Source organism: Theobroma cacao, chromosome 3 (assembly GCF_053813885.1).
Source record: "Theobroma cacao isolate CCN51 chromosome 3, ASM5381388v1, whole genome shotgun sequence".
NCBI classification, from domain to species: domain Eukaryota; kingdom Viridiplantae; phylum Streptophyta; class Magnoliopsida; order Malvales; family Malvaceae; genus Theobroma; species Theobroma cacao.
The window spans coordinates 46,152,339-46,176,626 of record NC_142641.1 but is presented as its reverse complement, the minus strand read 5'-3'; the positions used below and the strand labels follow the sequence as shown (position 1 = coordinate 46,176,626).

At 35.2% G+C, this 24,288-nt stretch overlaps 4 protein-coding genes across 5 annotated transcripts; 2 read left to right on the top strand and 2 right to left on the bottom strand.

Moving 5' to 3' along the window:
• The first annotated feature begins 169 nt into the window (after positions 1–169).
• Positions 170–3,409, top strand: LOC18606849 (disease resistance protein RPM1-like). The gene has a single exon (XM_007040692.3). The coding sequence runs from the start codon at positions 449–451 to the stop codon at positions 3,287–3,289; it is 2,841 nt and encodes a 946-aa protein (XP_007040754.3). The 5' UTR covers positions 170–448; the 3' UTR covers positions 3,290–3,409.
• SUV2 (protein dimerization) lies at positions 3,399–9,702 on the bottom strand. 2 transcript variants are annotated; one of them, XM_018117343.2, is made up of 12 exons: positions 9,231–9,702; positions 8,966–9,004; positions 8,631–8,746; positions 8,294–8,385; positions 7,878–8,191; positions 7,187–7,255; positions 6,289–6,371; positions 5,537–5,869; positions 5,342–5,448; positions 4,903–5,051; positions 4,339–4,535; positions 3,399–3,978 (listed from the first exon to the last, which is right to left on the bottom strand). In XM_018117343.2, the coding sequence occupies exons 1-12, from the start codon at positions 9,576–9,578 to the stop codon at positions 3,723–3,725; spliced, it is 2,103 nt and encodes a 700-aa protein (XP_017972832.2). In that variant the 5' UTR covers positions 9,579–9,702; the 3' UTR covers positions 3,399–3,722. The 2 variants fall into 2 exon arrangements, with proteins under 2 accessions (XP_017972832.2, XP_017972833.2); XM_018117344.2 differs by lacking the exon at positions 6,289–6,371 and having other exon boundaries at positions 5,537–5,883.
• A 2,731-nt stretch (positions 9,703–12,433) lies between these two features.
• Positions 12,434–14,673, top strand: LOC18606847 (uncharacterized). The gene is made up of 2 exons (XM_018117345.2): positions 12,434–12,587; positions 12,698–14,673. Exon 2 carries the CDS (start codon positions 12,745–12,747, stop codon positions 14,389–14,391), a length of 1,647 nt encoding a protein of 548 aa, XP_017972834.2. The 5' UTR covers positions 12,434–12,587; positions 12,698–12,744; the 3' UTR covers positions 14,392–14,673.
• A 6,320-nt stretch (positions 14,674–20,993) lies between these two features.
• LOC18606844 (uncharacterized) lies at positions 20,994–23,767 on the bottom strand. Its single transcript, XM_007040687.3, has one exon. It carries the CDS (start codon positions 23,632–23,634, stop codon positions 21,187–21,189), a length of 2,448 nt encoding a protein of 815 aa, XP_007040749.3. The 5' UTR covers positions 23,635–23,767; the 3' UTR covers positions 20,994–21,186.
• Between the last annotated feature and the right edge of the window lie 521 nt (positions 23,768–24,288).

The window sequence follows — 24,288 nt, the reverse complement described above, 5'->3', positions numbered from 1 at the left end:
CAGGCCAATCTAACCCATTAACAAATGAGTGGAGAAGATATGTTGACCTATCGATAAGTTCTTGGTCAGCTGGTAAGTAGGCCGGCTGCCCAAGGTTTAAGTTGTGCCACACAAGCAATGGGCTATAGCTAAAAAATCAGAGATTGGCGCTACTTCGCGACTATTTCTCAGTATCTTCCATGAACATTGGCAGTTGCGTCTGGAATTGGATACACTAAGCTAACTTTCCAAGTTATGCAATTTGTTTGAATAAATGTCAGAAGAATAATTTTGCCTCGGTGTAGTATCGCCACGGATTGACGAGTTCAGTGCAAGAGACGCGTACATATTTGACCATCCAGATGCCAAACTAGTCCTATATATTGAACTCGAAGTAATCAGGAACAACAATACCTTCTTTAATTTATTTATTTTTTTCATTTTCAAGACGAATCCATTGAAATTGGCGATGGCTGAAATTGCAGTATCCTTTCTTCTTGAAAACCTCACATTATTTCTGCAGAATGAGGTGGAGCTTTCGCAAGGGATTCCTGAAGATGTGGAGTACATCAAGGACGAGTTGCGGAGCATGAAGGCAGTCCTGAGAGTTGCAGACTCGATGGGGGAGAGCAACGAGGAACTCAGGGTCTGGGTTCAGCAAGTAAGAGAGATCGCCTACGACATTGAAGACATCCTGGATGAATACAAGCTTGACCTTGTCAATGACCGTAGGCATGGGATTGATGCTTTTCTATACAATGTTTGCTGCTTTACAAAAAAATTGAAAGCTCAGCACCGGATTGCTCCTAAATTACGAGGCATCAGATCCAGAATCGACACCATATCTGCCAGGCGTCCAAATTATGACGGTAAGGGTACAATCGAGCTAGGCCCAAGCTCCACTACCACAGATAATCCATGGCTGGACGGAAGAGGGGATGCCCTCCTTCTAGACAGCGTTGACTTGGTAGGTATTGACGGGTCTAAAGTGCAACTGATCAACTGGTTGGTTGAGAGAAACTCCGGGCGCAAGGTGATTTCGGTGGTTGGAATGGGAGGATCAGGTAAAACTACCTTGGTGAAGCAAGTCTATGATAATGCAAATGTGAAGAAACATTTTGATGTACATGTTTGGGTTACTATTTCCCGTCCTTTCAAGATAGAGGAGCTCCTAAGAAATATGGTACGGCAACTGTTCGATGCAATCAGGAAGCCAGTTCCTAAACGTGTGAATGACATGAATTCGGTTCATGATCTGAAAAAGGTAGTCAAGGACTTCCTGCAGAGAAGGAGGTACTTGATTGTTTTAGATGATGTGTGGCACATGAATGAATGGGACGTGGTCAATTACGCATTGGCTAACAATGATCGTGGCAGTCGTGTGTTGCTCACAACACGTAATTCTGGAGTAGCATCTACCTCCTGCATAGAATCTGAAGATAAGGTCTTCAATTTAGAGCCCTTACCTCCGGATGAGTCCTGGATTCTTTTCTGTAAGAAATGTTTCCGGCAGGAACCCTGTCCTCCTGAATTGGAGAAACATTCTAGACGTATTTTGGAGAAGTGCGAGGGACTTCCACTTGCAATTGTAGCAATCGGTGGTGTTTTGGCTACAAAAAGACGTACCATTGCTGAATGGGAGACTGTTTACCTCAGCCTTGGTGCTGAAATTGAGGACAACAGTAGACTCATGAATTTCAAAGAAGTCCTTCTGCTGAGTTTCAATGATTTGCCGTACCACTTGAAATCTTGTTTCTTGTATTTAAGCATCTTCCCTGAGAACCATCTGATTGAGAGTATGAGACTGATAAGATTGTGGATTGCAGAGGGGTTTGTTGAAGTCAAAGAAGGAAAGACACAAGAAGAAGTTGCAGAGGACTACCTTAATGAGCTCCTGAATAGAAGCATGATTCAAATCGCAGGGACAACGAATGACGGAAGGGTGAAAACATGCCGCATTCACGACCTTCTGCGAGAAATCATCATTTCAAATGCTAGGGATCAGAACTTTGTCGCAGTATCTAAAGAGCATAATGCAACATGGCCTGACAAGGTTCGCCGTCTGGCAATACATAACGCATTCCCTAATGCCCAGGAAAACAGGAACGTTTCTCATCTACGCTCCTTGCTTATGTTCGGGATGGGCGATCCACTGTCCTGTTCACCAACAAAAACATTGTTTCCTGACGGTTGTAGGCTGCTTAAAGTGTTAGATTTGCGAGCTGCGCCTTTACAGACATTCCCGCAGGAAGTTATCAACTTGAAGCTTTTAAGTTATCTTAGCTTGAGGGATACAAACATCAAGACAATTCCAAGCTCTATAGTGAAGCTTCAGGCCTTGGAGACATTGGATCTGAAACATTCCCAAGTTTCTAATTTGCCGGTTGAAATCCTACAGCTCCGAAGACTTCGTCACCTCCTGGTATATCGTTATGAATTTACCGCATACTCACGCTTTCACTCCAAATACGGTTTTCAGGCTCTGTCAGGAATAGGGGCTCTACAATCCCTTCAAAAACTCTCTTTTATGGAGGTAAACCATGATGATGCCCTTATCATAGAGCTTGGAAAATTGGTGCAACTTCGCAGACTAGGCATTACAAACTTGAGAAAAGAAGATGGAAAGCTTTTGTGCTCATCCATCCAAAAGCTGACGAAACTTCGTGCATTGTCTATCGTTTCATCGGTGAAGGAAGAGTTCGTTGACCTGCAACATCTTTCTTCTCCTCCTCAATTGCTTCAACGACTATACTTGTACGGGCGATTAGAAAAGATACCAGACTGGATACCTTCTCTTCATAGCCTGGTGGTATTATATCTGAAATGGAGCAGGCTGCCAGATGATGCGCTTGAATCTCTTCAAAACTTGCCCAATCTTATTCATCTTGAACTGCTGCAAGCAACCCAGGGAGACACTTTGCGTTTCAAGGCTGGCGGTTTTACAAAGCTTAAAATTCTAGGTATAGATAAATTTGAAGGACTCAAATGCATAGAAATGGAAAAAGGAGCAATGCCATGTCTTGAAAATCTGAGTATCCAACGTTGCAAATTGCTGGAGAGGGTGCCATTGGGGATTGAATATCTGGCCAAGTTAAAAGTGCTTGAATTTTTTGATATGCCTGAAGAATTGATTATGACGCTTCTTCCTGATGCACAACGTGGAGATTATAGCAAAGTCGCAAACATTCCAGAAGTTCATTACACCTACTGGAGAAATGGAGAATGGGAGGTCTACTTCATAGAGAGTTCAGGTGAGAGAGAGCACAACACAGTCATAAGCAGCGACACGCTTCAAACTCGTTTTAAATAATTGTGAATAGCCAGTTTGTAATATTGTTCTGGATTTGCCAATAGACAGCCACAAAGGCCCTGCCCTATTTTGCAACCTGTAAAATCAAACCATCAATTTCGACAACAAATTTATCCAGAATTTTTCTCATTCTAGAGTTTGAAGAAAAGAACTGGGCCTCTTTTACGTAGAGAAACACTTATAATGGTTCTTGCACATGAAACTGAATATGCAAAGCCCTAACTACACTTATAAGTTAAATTCAGCTAATTGTGCTTCAAAATTGCTTCGGCCTTCACTACATCAAGATATTGTCAAAATTTTCCGATGAGATGAAGCAGTATAGAGCTCTCACACCTCGCCGAATCCCTAGACGCACCCTCCACCAAAGCCTCAGCTTCTTTCTCTGAGAAAAAGCCACAATTTACAGATTATTTTTTACTGCACCAGACAGTTATTCTCCTAGATAAGTCGAAACCCTTCTCTTGAATATTTGTCCCAAGTCGACAATTTCAGATTCTCTCATCTGCTTAGTTACGCTGTCAGAATGCCTTCGTTTCGGTTCTTTTCTGGACAACCTGTTTGCAACATCAATGGTTAAACTGACCATATCCCTGCTGTTGGTTAATAATCTCAAGACAGTCGCAGAGTGTACTGGGTTGGACACAAGTCTATTAAGTAATATCAGCACTTCCCGTATCAATAACGTCCTGCACAGAAAAAGGACCTATAAGTTGAGCAGACATTGTTTAAAATAAAGAAAACATAAAAGTAAAACACCAAGATTGCCAGCATTGATGGCAAAGCGTTAATGAGGGTGACTCAAAATTTGGAAAAAATTTTCACACTTTAAGGAAAACAAAGGGCTTAACTTGTAACAAATATTGCAACTAATTAAAAATACGTTATCATAAAACCATAGCAACCTTACTGGAGTAAATGCAACAGAGGCATCATTCTAGTTTGGGAAATGTAAACAGAGCATTGAATGCGGGCAAATCCATGCTAACCCAAGCATCAGAAAACAATAAAAATAACATTAGGCACACACATCGAGAGCCATAACTTACCTTGCTCTAAAGGTTTCACCAGACTCAGGATAGACTGATGCTTCTAAGTCTATCTCAGATACCAATAGTTGCAGAATCAGTGTTAGAAAATTTGCCTCTCCAGATAGCTTGTAATTCACTAGTATTTCAAACCCAAATTTTCCAGATGAGGCTATGAAAGCCAGTAAAGTGATTGCATTTTTGCGAAGTTCCAAAGCCTGCAAAGTTATTTGCTTTAGATGAAGACAAGATCATATTTAACAAGTATTAGCTAATAAACATATTTTACATAAAATAATGGGTCAATAGTCTTGGATTAAACAAAATCAAGCTCGGAAATTTGCTACATTTTGTGGACACATAGATGGTAAGACCTGAAATTTGGACACAAGGATATGGATGTATGTGAGTATGAGCATGCCTATAATCTTATAAACTTAACCAGAGTCTTTTTCTAATATGATCAATTGTCCATTTGCTTATAGGAAAACCTTGGATAATCTTAACTGTACTTAACTTTTCAACTTTTTGCAGTAACAATAATGCATTAACTAATGGAATAAAGCAAGAATGAAGTCCACCTACTTGTAAACTATTCCCAGAGCAAGCTATACAGTCAGCCAACCCCTGGAGAATCAGAGTAAATTCTTGAAAAGCAGCAGTGTTTTCCTTGTCAGTGTCAGCACCTGCTGCCACTGTGCAACCACAGCAGAATGTGACCACCAACTTAGGACCTTCATCCAACAAAGAACCATTAACCATTGGGAACAGGCACAGAGCTGAGCAGTACCAAGCAAAAAAGTAGAATATAGGGGGAAGGGGAGAGGAGAAAAGTAAAAGAGATTCCAATATGTTACTATGCAGAGCTCAATAGCCATATTGTAGCAAGTTATGTCAATTGATATCATTCCTTTTTCATGAAACTATAGTGTGATACCTGTCACACTACTGTTATAAGTTCATATTTTCCAGTGCTATGAAAGAAAGAGAAAGCAGGAGGCAGAGGGAACAAGTGTTCACTTACAATTTAAAAGCAGGTGGAGAGTGTGCACAGCCTCCTTTTGTGCAAGCAATCCAGCTTCCTTTCTAAGCAGTTGTGAAATACTTCCAAACACTTGAATAAGGCCAAACCTAGCTCATAAAAAATAGCATTTAGAAAATAAAAGAAAGTAGCATATCATGCTAGAAATCTGCAACAAGGAGCACCATACATGCTTACTTTTCTCTGTCGGTGTAAGCATCAGTTCTCATCAGAATCACATTCATAATTGAGACTGCTTTCAATCTTACACACTCTTCACTACTCTTCATCACAATGTGATGCATCGATTCAAAGAGATAAATCCAGTTTATACATGAAAAAAGCAACGAAGAGCCCGTACTGCAATGTCCTTTCTTGCACAGAGTTTCTGCTTCAGAAGGTCTTACTCCAGTTGGCATGCAACTTCCATAAGTCCCATCCATGCCAACACAATCCCGTCCTCTAGTTTCACATCCAAATATATCATCAATGCTGCTCCCAGAGTGAAGACACTCAGCCAAGAAATTGTCCCTGATTAGAGTGCACTGGAAAGATCAAATCAAAGTTCATAAGCACGCAATATAAATCAATGTTTAAGACATCTACCTTTACTAAAGCATAGAGCATCTCCAGCATAATGAAAAGCAAACAATAGATAAATGGAAAAGTAAAGTACAAAGCAATGTCTGATAGAGCATACTGGCAGAAGCTATTAGAGGGAAGGAGTAGGAAAAAAAAAATTGAGCACCCAAAATTGTTGTTTCTATTAATACAGAGAAAGCAAATAGGATTGAAAAGCTAACAACTGCATGTATCCCACTGTGATTGACTTTCAGAATGAAACATATTCAAATAGATGATGGTACAATATCAAGGTTCAACAAGAGCGCACAGCCAACCTTCAAGTTAAAAGAAAATAAAAGGAAACAACATAGAAGGGCGAGCTATACCTTCCTTCGGATTTCCTTTCAAAAGTAAGAAGGTGCTTCAACAAGACATATAGTATACAGAGCGAACTATAAACAATAACTACCTGTATCAGAAAGAATGATCCTCAGGAATTGCCAAAAATAAAAAATAAAAACTGCACAATTCAAACAACAATGATGACACACACACACACACACATAGAATAGTAACAAATATCTGAGATGCTTTTACAAGACATGATAAAGTGGTTTTCCTTCACTTTTTAGGTTTTGGTGGGGGCAGGGTGGTTTGAGGGATAAGATAGCATCCTTTTAAGTAGCTAGCTATTGCTGTATAATGTTATTTATGTTAGAGAATTCTAGCAGCAATTTCCAAAATGTGAAATGTTGTGATACAGGGCCATCCAACCAATCCTACCTACTGTTTCAGACCTCCCTATGAAAACAAATCAATTTAATAAGGTCAAAGACAATAATCACTCTCAAGAAACGCGGTTCTCATGTCATTTGAGCAGCTAAGCACATAAAAGCACTTCCCAGGCAAAGAGAGGCACTGATTTATAAAAACACCAAGTAAATATATTAGAAATGGGAAACATTGTTTATTCCTAATAAGCTCTGACAAATGGCCATTGTTTAATACAGTGGCTCTGGTCTATAACCAGATAACTGCAGCCCAGAAAAGCCACATAACTGTCAAATAAAATGGGTAATTAATTATTGAAATTACTAGAATATTTTTTTCTGTTCCAACTTTTTAAAGTGAATATTTCATGCTAATTTAGTACAAAAACTATCCACAATTTATTTATATCTTAGGTGAAAAAAATTTACAGCACATTGCTTCAACAATTGAAAAAAAGATTCCTGAAGCCATATATGCTCACATCAAAGTTCAAATAAGAAATTTTCAACTTACATTTTCAACACTACAGAGATCAAATAACGATTCAAATAGAGCCTCCAACTGCGACATTCCATTACCAATCTGCAATAGAGAAATAAATCAAACAGTAAAGAAACAATTAACTTTTAAAATACCAATTAGCTCAAAATATAGGTCAATATATCAAATATGGTCATGACCCCATGGCTAATCTTCTAGATGTCTACAATGTGAAGCAAAGAGCTGTAAACTCTAGAGAAGTTAACTATCCAATTGCAGCAGTAGGTTTTCTTTCAGAGGTTAAATAATTCGTTCTTTCATAAGATTGGAAATTGAGGATGAGCCTTGGCACAAAAATAAGGTTGTTGTGACCTGGAACTGGAGGCCACATGGTTTCGAGTCGCAAAAACAGCTCATCTTCAAGTCAAGTGTAAGGCTGCTTATATTTGATCATCCCCAATTTGCAGACCTTGTAATGCAAAAGCCTCATGCACTAGGCTGCCCCTTTTTCATGGTTTAGCCTTCTTTTCGGTTACGGGGATAGTAGAGGGGGTTTGGTGGGGTGGGCAGGGATAGTTAGCAGTTCACTTATGATGATAAACTCTCATAAGATATCTGATTTTTAATTGCTGATGTCTCATACTTTTGTGCTCAAGATGATAGAACACAGTACCAAGCCAAATCGTGCTTAAACAAGTATAAGAAACAATAAGATATGCAGGACCTTTGTCAGAGCAGAGTAGAAACGAGATACTTTAGCAGCTTCAGAACTATGAAAAGGCTGCATAGAATGCTGCAAAGCCATATCGACAGAGCTCTTAACTGCCAGTGGTTCCATGGTTTTGGAAGGTGAGCTTATACTAATGAAGCCAAACAGGACGTTAATATCTTTCGAACAGACTGCAAACAACTTGGATATCAGATTTCTACCAAACTGTTGGTCACTTGGCAAGCCCCAGATGTCCTGCAACTTCTTAGAAAGATCAAGACAAGTATTTAGATCTGCCTGAACTCCGATTGCCTTACAGCTTGACTTGGCTACCAAAGACAAGGAACGAAGGCATCACAAAAACTGTTAAGAACTGAATTAGCAAAGCAGATGATAAAAATTCCGTATATGGTCTCCAACTCACGTCTCACCTGTATGCAGGCCAATCTGATCATCAAAAGCTTTTGCATTTGGAAGTTCTTGTCTAACCCCATGGTGCTCTGCAACCGGGATTCCATGTTCTCTGTCATTGTGGCAGGTGTCATTCAAAATCTCCAACATATATGATGGGATGTAAAATGTAAGATAATATACAGATCTCATCACCTTATTTCAACTTAAGTTCCACAAAATGTTACTCAAGTTGACAACGGCAAGCCTTAACTAAATGTGTTCTAAAAAAAAGTGTGCAGAGCACATCATCACATTTAACTACTTACATGGTCAGTGTGTGTGTGTGTTTGAGTGAGAGAGAGCAATTGTACTCACAAGTTTGCAATCCTCGAGCCATGAAAATTAGCAACTTTCACCTCATTCCTTGAATCAGCAAATGTAAGCTGATCCTCCTTGTTTCTTTCCTTCTTCAGTTTGAAGCACTCATGTTCCTAAATGGATAAAAAAGAAACACTTAAAGTGTGCAAATTATTCACCTAAATGGCCTCCCTAAGACCCAAACAACTAAAGACTTTACTAGAAAATTTTTCCACCAATATTTTATTTCATTATTCTTGTAACAATTGCTTCCAGATTTATGGCATTTGGCATACACACAAATTCCTATCATATTCACTCGAAAAATTAGAACTTTAATGAAATATACATACCAAGTTGGCAAGCTGCTTTGAAACGCGTCCCAGCTCCTTCTGTAATAATCAAAAACATTTCAATCAGACTTTTCTCCTATATTGGTAATATTTCCAAGACCCTTTTCTATCTTTCTTCCAAATACCTTAGTCAAATCAGTATAAGCATCAATTTCCACCGAAAATTTCAAGAATCTTTAAATAAATGACTGACTTTTCATTTTTTCGTAAAAGAAAAAAACTGAACAAGAAATCAGGTCTCAGAGTATGAGTGTGAAACCCTAACCTTTAAGCGCTCAATTTCGAGATCCTTAGCGTTATCAGAACCGCGAACGCACCGCACCGGAGTCGAAGGAGTAGCTGATTTAGCAACAACGCCATTCGAAGTGAATGCGCCACCGACATCGGCGGTTCTCTGGGAGAGCTCTCTAGGAGGCGAGTAACTGAGGGAGTCAATGCGGGATGGCGGCGGAAAATGTAGGGGTTCGTCTGATGGCGGTGGCAGAGGCCGTAAATAAGAGGAAGAAGGAGGGTTGTTCTGGGTAACAGAAGAGGAAGAGAGAGCGAGTTCTTCAACTTGGATAAGTTCCTCCAGGAAACTGGCGTCCCATTCTTCCAAATTTTCTTCGCTCATTATTTTTTTTTCTTCTTTTCTTCGTTTCTTTCTCTGTGTTTGGGTGAGTGAAAGCGTTGTGTCGCTGGAGCTTTTGAGTTTTCAGAGTTGGCTCGACTGCTGATGAGCAGGGTGATCCAAACTAGTATTTATCTTATGAGTTTTTTTCCATATCAGGATTAGAGGTGTCAATATGGGCCGGCCTGGCCCAGCCCGGCCCAAGCCTTTATAAGTTGAGAAAATGTGAGTTGGCCCGGGTCAACTCATTTTTACATGAGCTATCAAACTCTAATCCAGTTCACCCTTATTAGCCCGTGAACCGGATTAAGTCAATTTATATTTTTAAAAAAAAATTATTTTTATAATTCGATTTAACAAATTTTTTATTAATAAAATTATTTTATAATTTAATTTATAAATTGAATAATAAAAATATATTATAAAAAATAAATTACATCAAATATAAATAAACAAATATATTATATAAATAAAATTTAAATCTTTAATACAAACTACCATTCTATAAACATAAGTATAAAACTAAATAATAGAAACTTCAAGACTCATTTATATCCTCCTTAATCCTCATCCTCAAGAGAAACATTTAAATCTTGTTTAAATTGTAATATTGTCTCAAAGTCTTAATCATTATCAATTTATCATATAATATTTATTGTCATAAAAAAAAAGATAATAAATTTTAATCTAAACTAAAATTATTAATTTGACAAGTAAACGTTAAAAATATTAAAATATATAAAATAAGCAATACCATTGATAACTAAATTATTAATTTTATATAATTAAATATATAAAATTATTAAATTAATTAAAATTATTAAATTTTTTTTTTGACCCACAGGTTGCTTTGCCCTAATCCACCCCAACCCACTAATCAGATGGGCTTATCCATTTAAGTCCGATTCTAATATGAACCTAAATTTTCAAGCTTAACTCACTCCATATTTAATAAAAATGGGCTAACCAATGGGTTAAGCCCATTTTAGTAGGTTTAATTAGGATAAATTGAAATTTATTTCTAAACGAGGGGTTTGTTTTCTTAAACCGTATGTTTGGTCAAAGAAATAGAATAATCATTTTCAGTATTTTTTGTCAAATAATAGCATCGATCAATTTATTTTTAAGAATTGGATTGATCATTAATTTCTCAAAATAATTATTTTTGAAAAAAATCAAAATAGTTATTATTAAACTCCTTTGGATAATAGTTAATTTTCAAGGGAAGTGGAAATAGGTCAAAAAAAATTTTGAATAAAAAATCTTTGTTTATTTTGTATATTGCTTAATTAGCTATAATTGTCAATACAAATTAGTTTTAGTACTCTAATTTTATAATAATAATAATTAATTATAATCACCCAAGTTTATTCTTGTCCCTTTGCGGTTTAGATTGCATTTTGTAAAGAATTAAAAAAATATATTATTTGATTAATCAAAATCTAAATGATATAATATGTGACTAGTGGTCTAAATTGTTTAATTGATACGACAACATATAGTATATAGGTTTATATTTAATATAATGCTAGTATATAATATTTATATATTATCACTTAATTATATAATATCACCTCATAAATTTGTAAAGATAAAGATTTTTTATTTTTAAATTTATTTAGAGATGATAATATTTAGTTCACTGATAATATATAAAATCTATATACTAACTTTACATAAACTATAAATCCTTGTATTATATTAATATAAGGTTTTCATTTCTTTAATTTATTTCTCTAGATAATTAAAAAGCGAATCTATTTCACTATATATTTTTTTTAATTTTGCTTTTTGCATTCACTTTCGATTTTCCCTATGTATATATTTAGGTAAAATCCAAAAAGTCTTTTCAAAATACTTCAAAATGACACTTTGATTCATCTTATTTTAAAATGATTTTTTTGTTCTCTGACTGTTAACACTATTATTAAACGATTAAAAAAATTATACCCAATATTACGTAAACATTTTAAAGCACAAATGCCCCTTATAAAAATGTTCAGGTTTCCTTTCAAAACTTAATATAATTTACTTTAATATTTAATAAAATCCAGCATTTAACAAAGAAGAAAAAACTTAAAACTTAATAAAATTCTAGGACAAGATTTGTGAATGTAGTACTTTGTCTCACTTCAATACTTAATAAAATTCAATATTTGACAAAGAAGAAAAAAAATTTAAAACTTTTGATGTATAGTAATCAAGTCAAAATCTTTTCATGTTACCCTGAACCCTACTCTCAAAGAAAAAATTTTGGAAAAAAAATTTTAACAAAATTAATAATCATGAGTAAGAAATTAATCTCTTAACCCGATATCATCAAATTTGAAATATTCATAGTGGAAAAAAAATCTATTTTTAACACATTCTTTTCAATGAAAAAAGAAATTCTCAAACTGTTGAAGAAATAAAAAGTTTGATAATAACAAACTTTACCTCAAAAAAAAAAGTTTAGAATTTTCAAGGTAGATACATCTTTAAATTTCCAAGCCTTTAAATAAAATTTTTTTAAATTTTTTATTAAAGTTTTTAAGGAAGGATGAGCATATTTTTTAAAAAGAAAATAAACTTAAATTAAAAAATAATAATATAAGGAGATTTATATCTTAAAATATTTATATAATATTAAGTTAATTTTTTTTAAATGTTGACTAACGATATTAATAATTAAAGATTAAAAACATCATTTTGAAAGAAAAAAGATCAAAATATCCTTTTGAAGTGTTTTGGGTATTTTTAAAGTTTTACCCCGTATATATATCCTATCAACTTCTAAACTGCTCACACCTAAGCATGTAGGTAACTTTATTCTTTCCCGTCGTTACTTTCTATATGGTTATTATTCTTTCCTTCCTTCGAAAACTCAAGTATCAACAACTTTCTTTTTCTGCTTTGTTATAATCTCATTTTGCACTTGAGTTTGGATTAATATTTGCATGAGATGCGTTGATGGGATTCTTGGCAATGATCTCTGCTCTCCATTGAAAAGTGGTTGCCGTATCTTTTGTTGAGGTAAATTTTTATATTTCACATAACGCATATCTCTGCACCAACACAATTAATCTGTACATAGTTTCTTCTTAAAATTCTAACTTTCTTAGAATAATCGGATTTCTGAGCAGCAATCTTTCCGGTGGTCAACACTGACAGAGGTTCAAACTTCTAAAAGATGATGTCAAGCGTTCGCCATGGAAGTAACACTCCTAGGAAAAAGGCTTTGTACGACCAGTTTCTAGATGAATTGCCCGCAGATGATGAGACACCGTCCAAGTGGAGAATCCCGGGCCTCGGCCATAGCAGGAGCCCTTCTACAGGCTCTACGGACGATTCTAATAAAGGTGAGGAAGGGGTGTCTGAAGGAGAGTCCATTGCAAGTCCTCGCCCCATGCCAGATACGAAAGAATTTTTAGAGAAGATTTATGAGCCAGTGGGTCGATCTAAGGTTCATGGATTCGACTACGACATAATGTCATTGAAAATGTTGCTTCTCGACGAAAGAAGCCAATACTCGTTCAAGCTAGTCGGGGTTGTCGGGATGCTTGGTGTTGGAAAAACAACACTATGCCGCTTAATTTTAGATGAAGAAGAAGTGAAGCAGCGGTTTGTTCCAAGGTTTTGGATAACCATGCCGAGTGATGAGGAGCCCAATTCAATGGAAAAAGTTGTTGAAAGGATGTTGGAACGTCTCGGAGTCGAAGAAGAAATCATCACGTCTATTTCCAAAAATCATGAACTTCCTGGGTTGCTCTACGCTCTTCACCTGCATCTGAAAGGTAAGAGGTATCTGATTTTGCTTGATGGCGTACGAGCGAAGGACGATTACTATGAACATCTAATATCTTGCCTAAGAGATGGACATGGATTCCCGAAGGCGTATGGGGGAGCAGTTATGGTGACAAGTAGGGATGAGGAAGCAGTTAAAACGATGGTCGGGGAGCAAAACTTGCATCGCCTTCTTCCCCTTTCAAACCCAGACAGCTGCTGGCCAATATACCAGAACTTGGATTCGGTTGCCCAGGTTTCTGGATCAGAGGCTTCAAAAGAAGTAAAAGAGGAATTGCTGAAGAAGTGTGGAGGTCTTCCTCTAGCGGCGCGAATTCTGCGCGAATTGAAGGATCTAGAAAAGAAACAAAAAGATGGTTCAATTCAAGCACCTGCAGCATCAAAAGAGGGTCCAACTCAAGCATCCACGGCTTCAAATGAGGTTTCAAGTCAAGCATCTACAGCTTCAGAAGAGGGCCCAATTCAAGCATCTGCAGCTTCAAAAGAGGGTCCAACTCAAGCACCTGCAGCTTCAAAAGAGGGTTCAAATGAAGCATCTGCAGCTTCAAAAGAGGGTTCAAATGAAGCATCTGCAGCTTCAAATGAGGGTCCAATTCAAGCATCTGCAGCTTCAAATGAGGGTCCAATTCAAGCATCTGCAGCTTCAAAAGAGGGTTCAAATGAAGCATCAGCAGCTTCAAAAGAGGGTCCAATTCAAGCATCTGCAGCTTCAAAAGAGGTTTCAAGTCAAGCATCTGCAGCTTCAAAAGAGGTTTCAAGTCAAGCATCTATAGCTTCAAAAGAGGATTCAAATCAAGCATCTGCAGCTTCAAAAGAGGGTTCAAGTGAAGGATCAGCAGCTTCAAAAGAGGATCCAAATCAAGCCTCTGCAGCTTCAAAAGAGGCATCAGCAGCTTCAAAAGAGGATTTAAATCAAGCATCTGCAGCTTCAAAAGAGGTTTCAAGTCAAGCATCTACAGCTTCCAAAGAGGATTCAAATCAAGCATCTACAGCTTCAAACGAATCAGACTTGAAACCTGCAACGACCGATTAATCAAAACCAAAAATAATTAACCGAAGTGGTAACACCTGCACCCGATCAGGCGTAACATTTCTATTCGGTTTTAATATGATTGGCTGGCTCTCTTTCTCCGATTCGGTAATTACATGAAGTAAGCACTGTTTTCAGAATTTATTTTTGCATGTGTTGATTAATTTGTGTTTGTGGTACTCCAAAAATGATGTAACGGGGACTTCACCCCATATATATTTTTAGAACTTTTCGGTTGTCATGAATTTTTCGTGTTGACAATAAAAGAGAGTGTTGTGATTTGAATTTTGCTGAATTACATGCGATTTAGAGAAGTTTTTATTGTCTTCGCCGCATCAAAATGACACCTTATCTAATGATTGAAATTAATATGATTAATCAAGTTTCGAATTTTCGTTTTATTTTGTGAAGGTTGAAGATATTCATATTATATATTAAAACTTTAACCGGGAAAATAGAAAATTCATAACAATCACCGGATTGTTAATGAGTTGATAGATATCTTGTTAAATTAAGTATCCAATGAATGTAAGATTTAATGCTAGTATTAAGTTAAACTGATAAGTTTAATTGTTGGAAAGGGTTTTTTTTATATTGACTTTATGTATTCGTTGTTTTCGTCAATATACTAACAAATCTTTGCTAATATAATAAAACAAAAACAAAAGAGAGTGTTGCACCACTTGATTCAAATGATTATATATGTACACAGTTATGAGAGGCATGGAGTTACACACATCTTTTTATTATCATATCACATTTTTATTCAAATAAAAAAATGATAAAATTTAAGATATCATTTAACAATCAGATAAAGTTATTTTAAAAATTCGGAACCTTACTTTCAAATGTAAAGAAAAAAAATATTTTTACACGTATAAAGGAAAATGAGGAGAGAGGTATAGTCTTCTGGAGGTTGACCAGTACTGGGGGGTTTTCGGTGAAGACTGCTTACAATCTTCCATCAGTGCAATCTCTTCCCAAGTCAAACTATTGGAAGCAGATATGGCAACCCACAACTTGTAGAAAGGTTTGTTTATTCATCTGGAAAATTATGCATGAAGCCTTGCCTACGTCTGAGTGGCTTTTGAATCGGAACTTGAGACCTAATATCTCATGTACCAGATGTGATGCTAGTTTAGAAGCTATATTACATGCTCTCGGAGATTGTCGTATCTCAAGAGAGCTGTGGCTACAAATCAAACCGGCTTGGATTGGAGAGGACTTTTCAAAATTTATGTCTTAAAGAATGGGTATTGGTCAACATGTCCAACTATACAATGGTTGATAATATTCCTTTGGGCGTTCTATTTGTCTATACTTTATGGTTAATCTGGTATTGGCGTAATTTAACCATCTTTAATGCTTCTTTCTCTTGGCCTTACAACGACTGGCAGCCGATATCTTGGGACACCATGAGAAGAGCGCAAAGCAGAATGAAATCGGAAATCATGATATCTTGGGAGAAGCGTAATCATTCATTTGTTAAATTAAATGTGGATGGGAGTGCACAAGGGCAATCAGGACTAGCAGCTGCAGGAGGCTTGATCATGGATGAATATGGCCATTGGATAGTGGGTTTCACATATAAAATTGGCATCACCTTTTCATTAACAACTGAATTATGGGCAATGTACCATGGTCTGAAGTTGTGCTGAGATAGAGGTTATAGAAAAATTCAAGTAAAGTCTGACTCTTATTAGCTTTACAAAAAATCTCAAGCCAAAGTACTGTATTTGCTCCAATCGCTAATCTTCTAAGATTCATCAAAGAGCTACTTGGTCAAAATTGGATTTGTTCGCTTACTCATATTTATCATGAAGCTAATCAATGTGTTGATTGGATGGCTACGTATCATAATAATCTAGATTTAAGTTTGCATTTTGATGTTCCTCTTGAAAGTATCGCTACTTGTTTAGTTGCAGACTGTCTTGGCATAGCTTGGCATATAATGCCGTAAGATGTTTTATTTTTATCTCTAATAAAAAAACTATTTTTTAAATTTATACTCTATTTAAATTACACAAATTACGTGAATATCACTGTTGGTAGGTTCTCGCTATTTTTGAGGTATCTTAATCTGAAACCAATTATTTGATAAAATACCCAAATCCTATAAATACTAGATTAAATTTTGGAATTACTGTCCAAACCCGTACTTGTACATTCTAGACATTATGTATTAAATATCTGTACCTGTTAATACTTGGTTAAAATAAATTTAAAATCAATTTTTATGTAAATTATTAATAAAAATTAAATTAATAAATTTAAATTAATTTATAAGAAAATAAATTAAAATTTTAAATTATATGTATAATAATTAATTAATATTGGTAAGTATTATACTAATTATAAGAAATATATAAATAAATATGTATACATATATATATATATATATGTAACACTAAAACTTAACATTAAAAAACACTATTTATAATTGAGTTCACGTAGTGGGTATCTTAAAACCATTACTTGAACCTTATCCAATCTCGTGACAAGAAACTCGAACTTGATTATAAGGTACCCAATTTCATAATAATAGTAGTTTTATCATCCAAACTCGATTATAAAGTACCTTAATTTTCCTTAATTAGGTTGGGTAATGCAAGGTACCCAATTATAAGGTACCAATTGACATTCCTAAATTTAAAAGTGACAAACTAAACAATACTTTTAAGGGTAAAAGTGAAAAAATATACATGACGCTAATGCGAACCTTATATTGGAAAGGTAATAGTAATAATACAAAACTAACTTATTAGAATCATGAATCATTGTAATTTACCAAAAATTTAAAAGTTTTAGATAAATGTAATTTTTGAGATAATAAAGGGATTAAATTAATTAACGGAAAAAAGGTAGTATTACACAAGACTATAGATGAGTTCCTCTTGGGTGGAATTGCAAAGGAAGGAATCGTGTTTTTGCTAAAGTGATTTTCTTATATTTTACATTGTTTTAATTTTATTTAATAATCTTAACAAACAACTTTGCAAATTTTATCTGAACAGAGTACTTAACTAACTAATTCTTCACCTTTCATAATAATTATGGATTTAATAATATCATCATAATAATATTTCAAATATGAAAGAATTAAAAGAGAACAATGTGAAAAAGATAAGATGAAGAAAAGAATGAGTACTGAGAACAAGAAAAAGTGAAGATGAATAATGGGGAAAATTGACTAAAGAAACAAAACGAAAGGAAAAAAGAAATACAAAAGCAACCAAGTGAACGTTAAGAATTAAATAAAGAGGAAAAAGAAAAAGATAAAAGGATATAAAGATTAAAGAAAATTGAAAAGAAAAAGAGGGAGAAGGAAGGAGAGAAAGGAATATACTATAGAAAATATTGAGAAAGGGAAAGGCATAAATATAGGGTGAAGTTGAGTAAAGAAAAAAAAAAAGGAAAGAGGAACAAGAATAAAGAATAAAGAAAAGAAAAGAAAGTGAATAAATGAAGAAAAAATAGAAAGGGTAGATTGAAGAACAATTAATAAAAAGAAAAAAAAAGAATATAGAAATAAGAAAAAGAGAGAGGCATCCGAGTATTTAACTCATTAATTGATGTATAATCCTTTACTTAAAGAGTAAGGTTTAAATATATATTTTTTTAATTATAAAAAAAAAAGAAAAAGAAAGAGTGAGAGGTAAACAAAAAGAAAGTGACAAAAGAAGGAGGGAAGGTTAGAAAAAGGCACAAAAAGTATTTGTGAAGTTCAAGTAAATAAAAAGGAAAAAGAAAAAGAATGGAGAAGAAAAAAAAGTGAAGAAGTAAAAATTATCTAGGAATAGAAAATGTCAAAAAGGAATGAGTGAAGAAGAAAAAAGAGAATAAAGAAAAAAAAAAGGATTTATAAAAAGAAAGTTGAAATAAGAATAGAGTGACGAAAGAATAAATATGAAAAATTAAAAAAAAAAAGAAGAAAGAAGTGAATGTTAGAAAAGGAACAAAAAAAAGAGATAAGAGTGATGAAGACCAAAGTAAAAAAAAACAATAACATGAATCTCTGAAGATGAAGCAAATAAAAAGGGAAAAGGGAATAAAGAAAGAGGGTGGAGAAAAATAAAGTGAAGAATTAAAAATTATCTAGGGATAGAAAAAGAAAAATAGTATGAGGAAAAAAGGATTGAAAATTGAATAACGTTGCAATTAAAAAAAAAACAGTTAAAAAAGAAAGAATAAAATAGTTGAATGAATATAGTACAAAAAAGAAAATTATAAAGTTTTACTTAAAATATTAGTTTCAAATTCATATATTTTCATATGCGAGTTTGATTTAATTTTATATTAATTTTTAAAAGTAAATGATAATTTTATTGATTTATTTAATTTATTCATTTTATTTCTTCCACTAATGTAATAATTATGTTTTATGCAATAACAATGGCTTGGTTGTGATTGCAATTTTAATTGTATATATAACGTCACAAAAAAATTTCATGCTATATGTATGGAAACATCGAGAGCATTTGTATTATCATCAAAATATCCCTTTTCCTTTTTGTCAATCATCAAATTTGAAATATTAATCCCTAGTCCTTATTTAATCTTATCAACATAAAATAATATATATTTACATTTTGATGATTTTATTTTGAATTAATAAATTATTTTCCGAATATATTAGACCAGAAATGGATTTTCTCACCAATTAAATTTTAATGGATTATTTTAGAATCAATCTTATTTGGTCTTTGGTGATTACCTTTAAATCAATTTCTATCACTGATAAATCACTATTTGCACTTTAGAATCACCTAGGGAATTTTTTTTATATATACCTTCTTACCTAAACTCTTGTTTTATACTTTGTATTAATTATGTGCCATGTTTTAGTATTAAACTTTATTGGCATAATACATAAAAAGCCCACAAGCTATATATTTTAAAAACATTTAAATAAATTTTTATTTTTTTTATTGCATGTAATTAAACCTTTATATTTTTATTTTTTATCAAATAAACATTTATGATTAACTATTGATATTGTAGTTTTAAATAGAGATTTCAACAAGTAAAGTACTTGTTATTTTTAAAGTATCCTAACAAAAATCTCGTTATTTAAAAAGGTACTCAGATTCTGTACATATTTAATTAAATTTTTTTGAATTGTTATTTGAATCTGTGCATACGATATTCGTTAAATATTCAATTAAAATAAATTTAAAATTAATTTTTATGTACATTATTAATAAAAATTAAAATTAATTCATAAAAAATTAAAGTTTAAAATCATATCTAAAGTATCGAGATTCTCCAGAGTAGGAAAAGTCAAACGAAGCCCACCACGAAAACCAAATCTAAGCTTTTGTTGGTCCATGGAGGCGGAAACGCCAGGTGGGTAAACGACAGGATGGATTGAATAGGGTTGGATTGAAGAGAGGCAGATCACAATTGGACAGATCTAGTTCTCCTATGGTGTCAAACGAGAAGATAGAAGTCAATCGTACTGATGCACCAAAGACCACCATGCAAGCATCATATCGTAGTATGTGGCTGCGCAATCACAATATTGAGTCCTTTGGGGAATCTGAATCGGAAGAAGAAGGAGAAATATTAGAGGATGTGGACTCTGATGATGACAACTTTGATGGAATAGCAGATGGCCCTTATATCCGATTATCGAAGGAAGACAAAAGGAGAATTCGCAGGCCATGGAGGAATGCCTTTATTGTGAAGTTGCTAGGCAGGAATATTAACTACACCTATCTATGTATTAGGGTGAAGCAATTGTGGTCACTTATTGGTGACTTCCAAGTGGTGGATTTGGATAACGGTTTCTACTGCGTTAGGTTCTCGAATAAGTCTGATTTCGATCATGTTTTAACTGAGGGCCCCTGGTTCATTGCTGGTCATTACCTCAGTACTATTAGACGATGGACACTCGAATTCTGCTCTAATGAAGCTTCTGTTGACTCCATAGCAGCGTGGATCAGACTTCCAGGAATGCCACTTGAGTATTATGACAGTGGAATATTATCGAGAATTGGTAATGAGCTAGGAAAGACTTTGAAAGTGGATCGTACTACGGCTTATGCTTCAAGGGGGAAGTTTGCCAAAATGTGTGTTGAGTTGCATCTGAACAAACCCCTTGTTTCAAAGGTGTATAGAAGGTAGACGACAGAGGGTAGAATATGAAGGCCTCAGAATGCTCTGCTTTCACTAAGGAAGGTTTGGTCATGACATTGATGGTTGTCCTTTGAGACGACAAGAGCAGGAAGGAATTACAGAGGAACAGGCACAGAAGACGAACCAGAACTGTGGTGATCAAGAAAAAGATTTTGTGTCTACCAAATTTGGACCTTGGATGGTAGCTAAGAAGACATACAGGAGAAACAATGGGTTGCGTGCTGAAGGTGGTTTAAATTTGAAGTCAAAAGTAGCATCTCAAAAGGGAAATATGAAAGCCAAACAAAATATAGGCACTCGATTTTATCTTTTGGACGAAGATGTTTCTGCTCCTAGCGACAATGAAATTATCCCAGAGTCATTGGAACATGTAGTTCTGGAGACTGTTAAATTAGCAGCAAAAAAGAACAAGGAAGTTATGAGAAATGAAGAAGAACTAAAGAAGTCCTTGCAAGCCTTTGCAAGCATTAGGGCAATAACATTTGTAAATTGAAGGAAATGCAAATGTAAGCAGAAGATTGAAAGGAATTTAAGAATTTATATACATAAGCGAAATACAGCACACTTTAATTAACAACAAGAATGGATGAGATAATAACTTGCAGGGCGAATTGGCGATGCCATTTCTGGCAAATTCTTGATATTCCAACACCAATATTTTTATTTTTCTTTTTCAAGATTTCGCCATACTCCGTTTGCATCGCAAGGGCAGAATGTGATTCCAGGGCAATTGACCCTCTCCAAATATGTCAATTTTGGAAACTGAGTCTGCAGATCTTTCCAGTTTATCTGAACGCCAGTCAAATACTTCAGACGTAAAGTCTCAACTTCCCACTTCTTGCTACCTTTCGGTTCACCCAGGTAACTGAGTCTTCCACCTCTAATGTAGAGGCTCTTTAGGCTCTCTAGTTTTTCAGGCACCAGCCAACTTGGTGGTTCCGGTCTTGGGAAACATTGGAGGTCTAATTTCTCTAGGCTGATAGCCTCTTCAGTTTTCTGCTTTCCTGCATCTTTGTTGTCGTTCAGGTTTTTGGCCCCTGATTTTGCAGCATCACTTCCTTGCTTCTTGCCTTCACTGCTTTCCTGTTTTCCATAATCTATTTTCCTGATCTCATCTTTGCCTTCAAGCGTGGATTTTTCTGTTGTAGCAGTCACCTTTTTTTCAGCTACTGATTTTGACGTTCCCTCTCCGCAGGCTCCCCATGGCATTTTCAAATTCGAAAGCATTGACTTTGCTGCATCATTTTGTTGCCGTTTGTGGAATTTCCTCTTGTTTCCATTGGTTTCCTGGTTTCCATTGCCTTTCTTCTCGTCTTTGTTTCCATCTATCAATTTTGACGATCCGGCTCCCCATGCTATTCTAAGCTTCCGAAGCGCCTGAAATCTATAGAGATCTCCTTCCGCTTTATCTATTGAGAATTCATCGCTATTCACATTGATAGTGAGTTTCTTCAGCTTAGAGAGTGTTGTCAAGTTACCAAAAGTACATGAGTGTCTATTTTTGCTAATGACAAAGCCCTTAAGCACTTGGAGTTCTGAGAGTGAAGTTAGCTGCTTGGGCATGTTGTCTATCAAATAGCACTCGGACATATCCAAGTAAGTCAGCTTCTTAAGTAAGCCTAACTCTTTTGGTAGTTCCTCCAGGTTGTGACATGCTCTAAGATCTAAGATTCTCAAATTGATGAGCTTACCAAGAGATTTTGGGAGCGTCGAGATTCCGGAGATTCCTTGAAGACTAAAAAACCTTAACTCCTTCATTTTTTCCAACCCTTTTAAGAATTCAGTGCTTTCCACCTCCATATGACGCTCAGCTGTGCTCTCCCATCTTCCCAGATAAAGGACGCGGACGCCCTTTATTTTGGAAAATTTCTCCTCAGGCAAGTCAGGAAATTGCTTACTAATGTTGAACAGTGTCTGCAGCTCTTCCAGATTTTTTAGCAGCTCCTTTTGTTTCCGTTGGTTTTCCTGATACGTTTTCTGCTGATTTTCTGAACTTGTTGGCTGCTGCTTTTCCTGATTTGTTTGTTGTTGCTTTTTGGAATTTTTTTGCTGCCTCCCTTTCGAATTTGTTTTTTGTTGGTCACCCGGGTTGATTTTCTGCTCCTCTCCCTCCTGGAAAGGATTTTTGGAGAACCAATGAGAATGTCCTTCGGATTTTATCAAACATGACTTTTTGCTCGCTGAAACATCCATCGTCGGGATTCCTTTGGCATCGTAATCAAAGAAGTTAGCCTCCTTGGCAAGCTTGATCAGTAAAGAACGAACAATTGGGTGCATCTTATAACGGGTGGCAGGCAATCTGCTTTTTTTCTCGACAGGCTCAATGAATCCTTTCTTGATGAGTTCTCCAAGAACATCGTTCACACGATCCATATTCTCCTTTTCTCCTGTAACGATTGGATTTTCCATCAACCTCTCTCCAAACCACCAAAATCTTAGAAGGCTCTTCTTAATTTCTGCGTTCTCGGGGAAGATTGCGAAACACAACAGGCACATCTTGAGCGCTTTCTTATCAAGGCCATTATATTTGTCTTGAATCTCTTCGTAAAAAGAGCCTTTGATCTCAAGTATATTTGCGGCTTCGTATAGATTAGGCAGATCACCTTCTTCTCTGCTGGCAACAGTCGCCTGCAAATAACGACTTGCGTCAGAAATTAAGTTTGAGGCTTGATGCTGCAATGGGATCTGAATTTTCACTTTGGTGATGTTGCTTCTCAGAACTTTAAGATTTTGTTGAATCTGCTTTAAGGAGCCACTTGAGGATTTCAACACTTCAAGATCTTTCAGGATGTCGTTCACATTGTTGTCAAGAGTTTTTAGCGGTTCTTTGAGATCACCTTCAAATTTCTTCAGTTTGTCAAAAGCTCTAATCATATAATCGAGCTCTTTGCAAACTTTCTCAAGGTCAGTGTTTAATTTTGCCTGTCCATCTTCACTGGGAGCTAATTTGATTCCTCCCTCTTGACTGCCTCGATCAGGAACATCGCCCTTGATCACCTTCTCGTCAAGGAGTTTACGCAAGTCGGTTAGCTTGTCAATGATACTCTGAATGGAGATGGTTGCAGCGGCATCTGTATGCTGCACTGAATCACCCTTAGACGAAGACATTGTCTAATGGCTGAAGAGAAAATTAAGCTGAGCAAATGGAAAATTATCAGATTTGGAAGAAATTAAAGGTGTGGGTGAAATTCTATGCCAGAAGCTCTTCTTATAAATTCTGAGTCGAATCCAATTTGATGACAATTCTATAATCATTTGGAGTTCCCAAACTTTGCAGTCAAGAAAGAGACTTATTTATTCCTTCACATTCTGTAATGGAATTAGAAAGGAATTTTCTTGATAATTTTTTATTAAAAAATTCTTTTATCTTCGTTTTTTTTATAATTAAAAAAAAGATATTCGAACTCTACTCTTTAAGTAAGAAGATAATGCACCAACCAATGAACAATGTTTAAACTTACTTAATGTATTTTGTAAATTTTTTGTATCACAGTTATTTCTTTTACCTTTACCTGTTAATTTATAATAACAGTGCAAAAAAGAAAAATCCCCTCGATTCCCCTTAATCTAATAATAGTGGTAATATAATTTGACAAAAAGAAGTAATCCTTGCACTCATATTCTTTTCCTCTAACATGAAAAGGGTATTGAAAACTTAATTGAGTTGCTTACGAATAGAATATCGTTGAGGCACAAGTTATTCTTATTCTAAAATTAGTTTTGGTGACGTTGGATGGAAGTCAGGGATCCTTTCAAGGTCCC

What these genes read in the sequence shown, in the direction of transcription:
- LOC18606849 (XM_007040692.3), top strand. Translation starts at nt 449, where the DNA reads ATGGCTGAAATTGCAGTATCCTTTCTTCTTGAAAACCTCACATTATTT.
- SUV2 (XM_018117343.2), bottom strand. Translation starts at nt 9,578, where the DNA reads ATGAGCGAAGAAAATTTGGAAGAATGGGACGCCAGTTTCCTGGAGGAA. An exon ending in GGCTCGAGGATTGCAAACTT is followed by an intron (nt 8,386 to 8,630) that starts GTGAGTACAATT and finishes CCACAATGACAG; the next exon opens with AGAACATGGAATCCCGGTTG. An exon ending in TCTCCACCTGCTTTTAAATT is followed by an intron (nt 5,052 to 5,341) that starts GTAAGTGAACAC and finishes TGTTGGATGAAG; the next exon opens with GTCCTAAGTTGGTGGTCACA.
- LOC18606847 (XM_018117345.2), top strand. Translation starts at nt 12,745, where the DNA reads ATGATGTCAAGCGTTCGCCATGGAAGTAACACTCCTAGGAAAAAGGCT.
- LOC18606844 (XM_007040687.3), bottom strand. Translation starts at nt 23,634, where the DNA reads ATGTCTTCGTCTAAGGGTGATTCAGTGCAGCATACAGATGCCGCTGCA.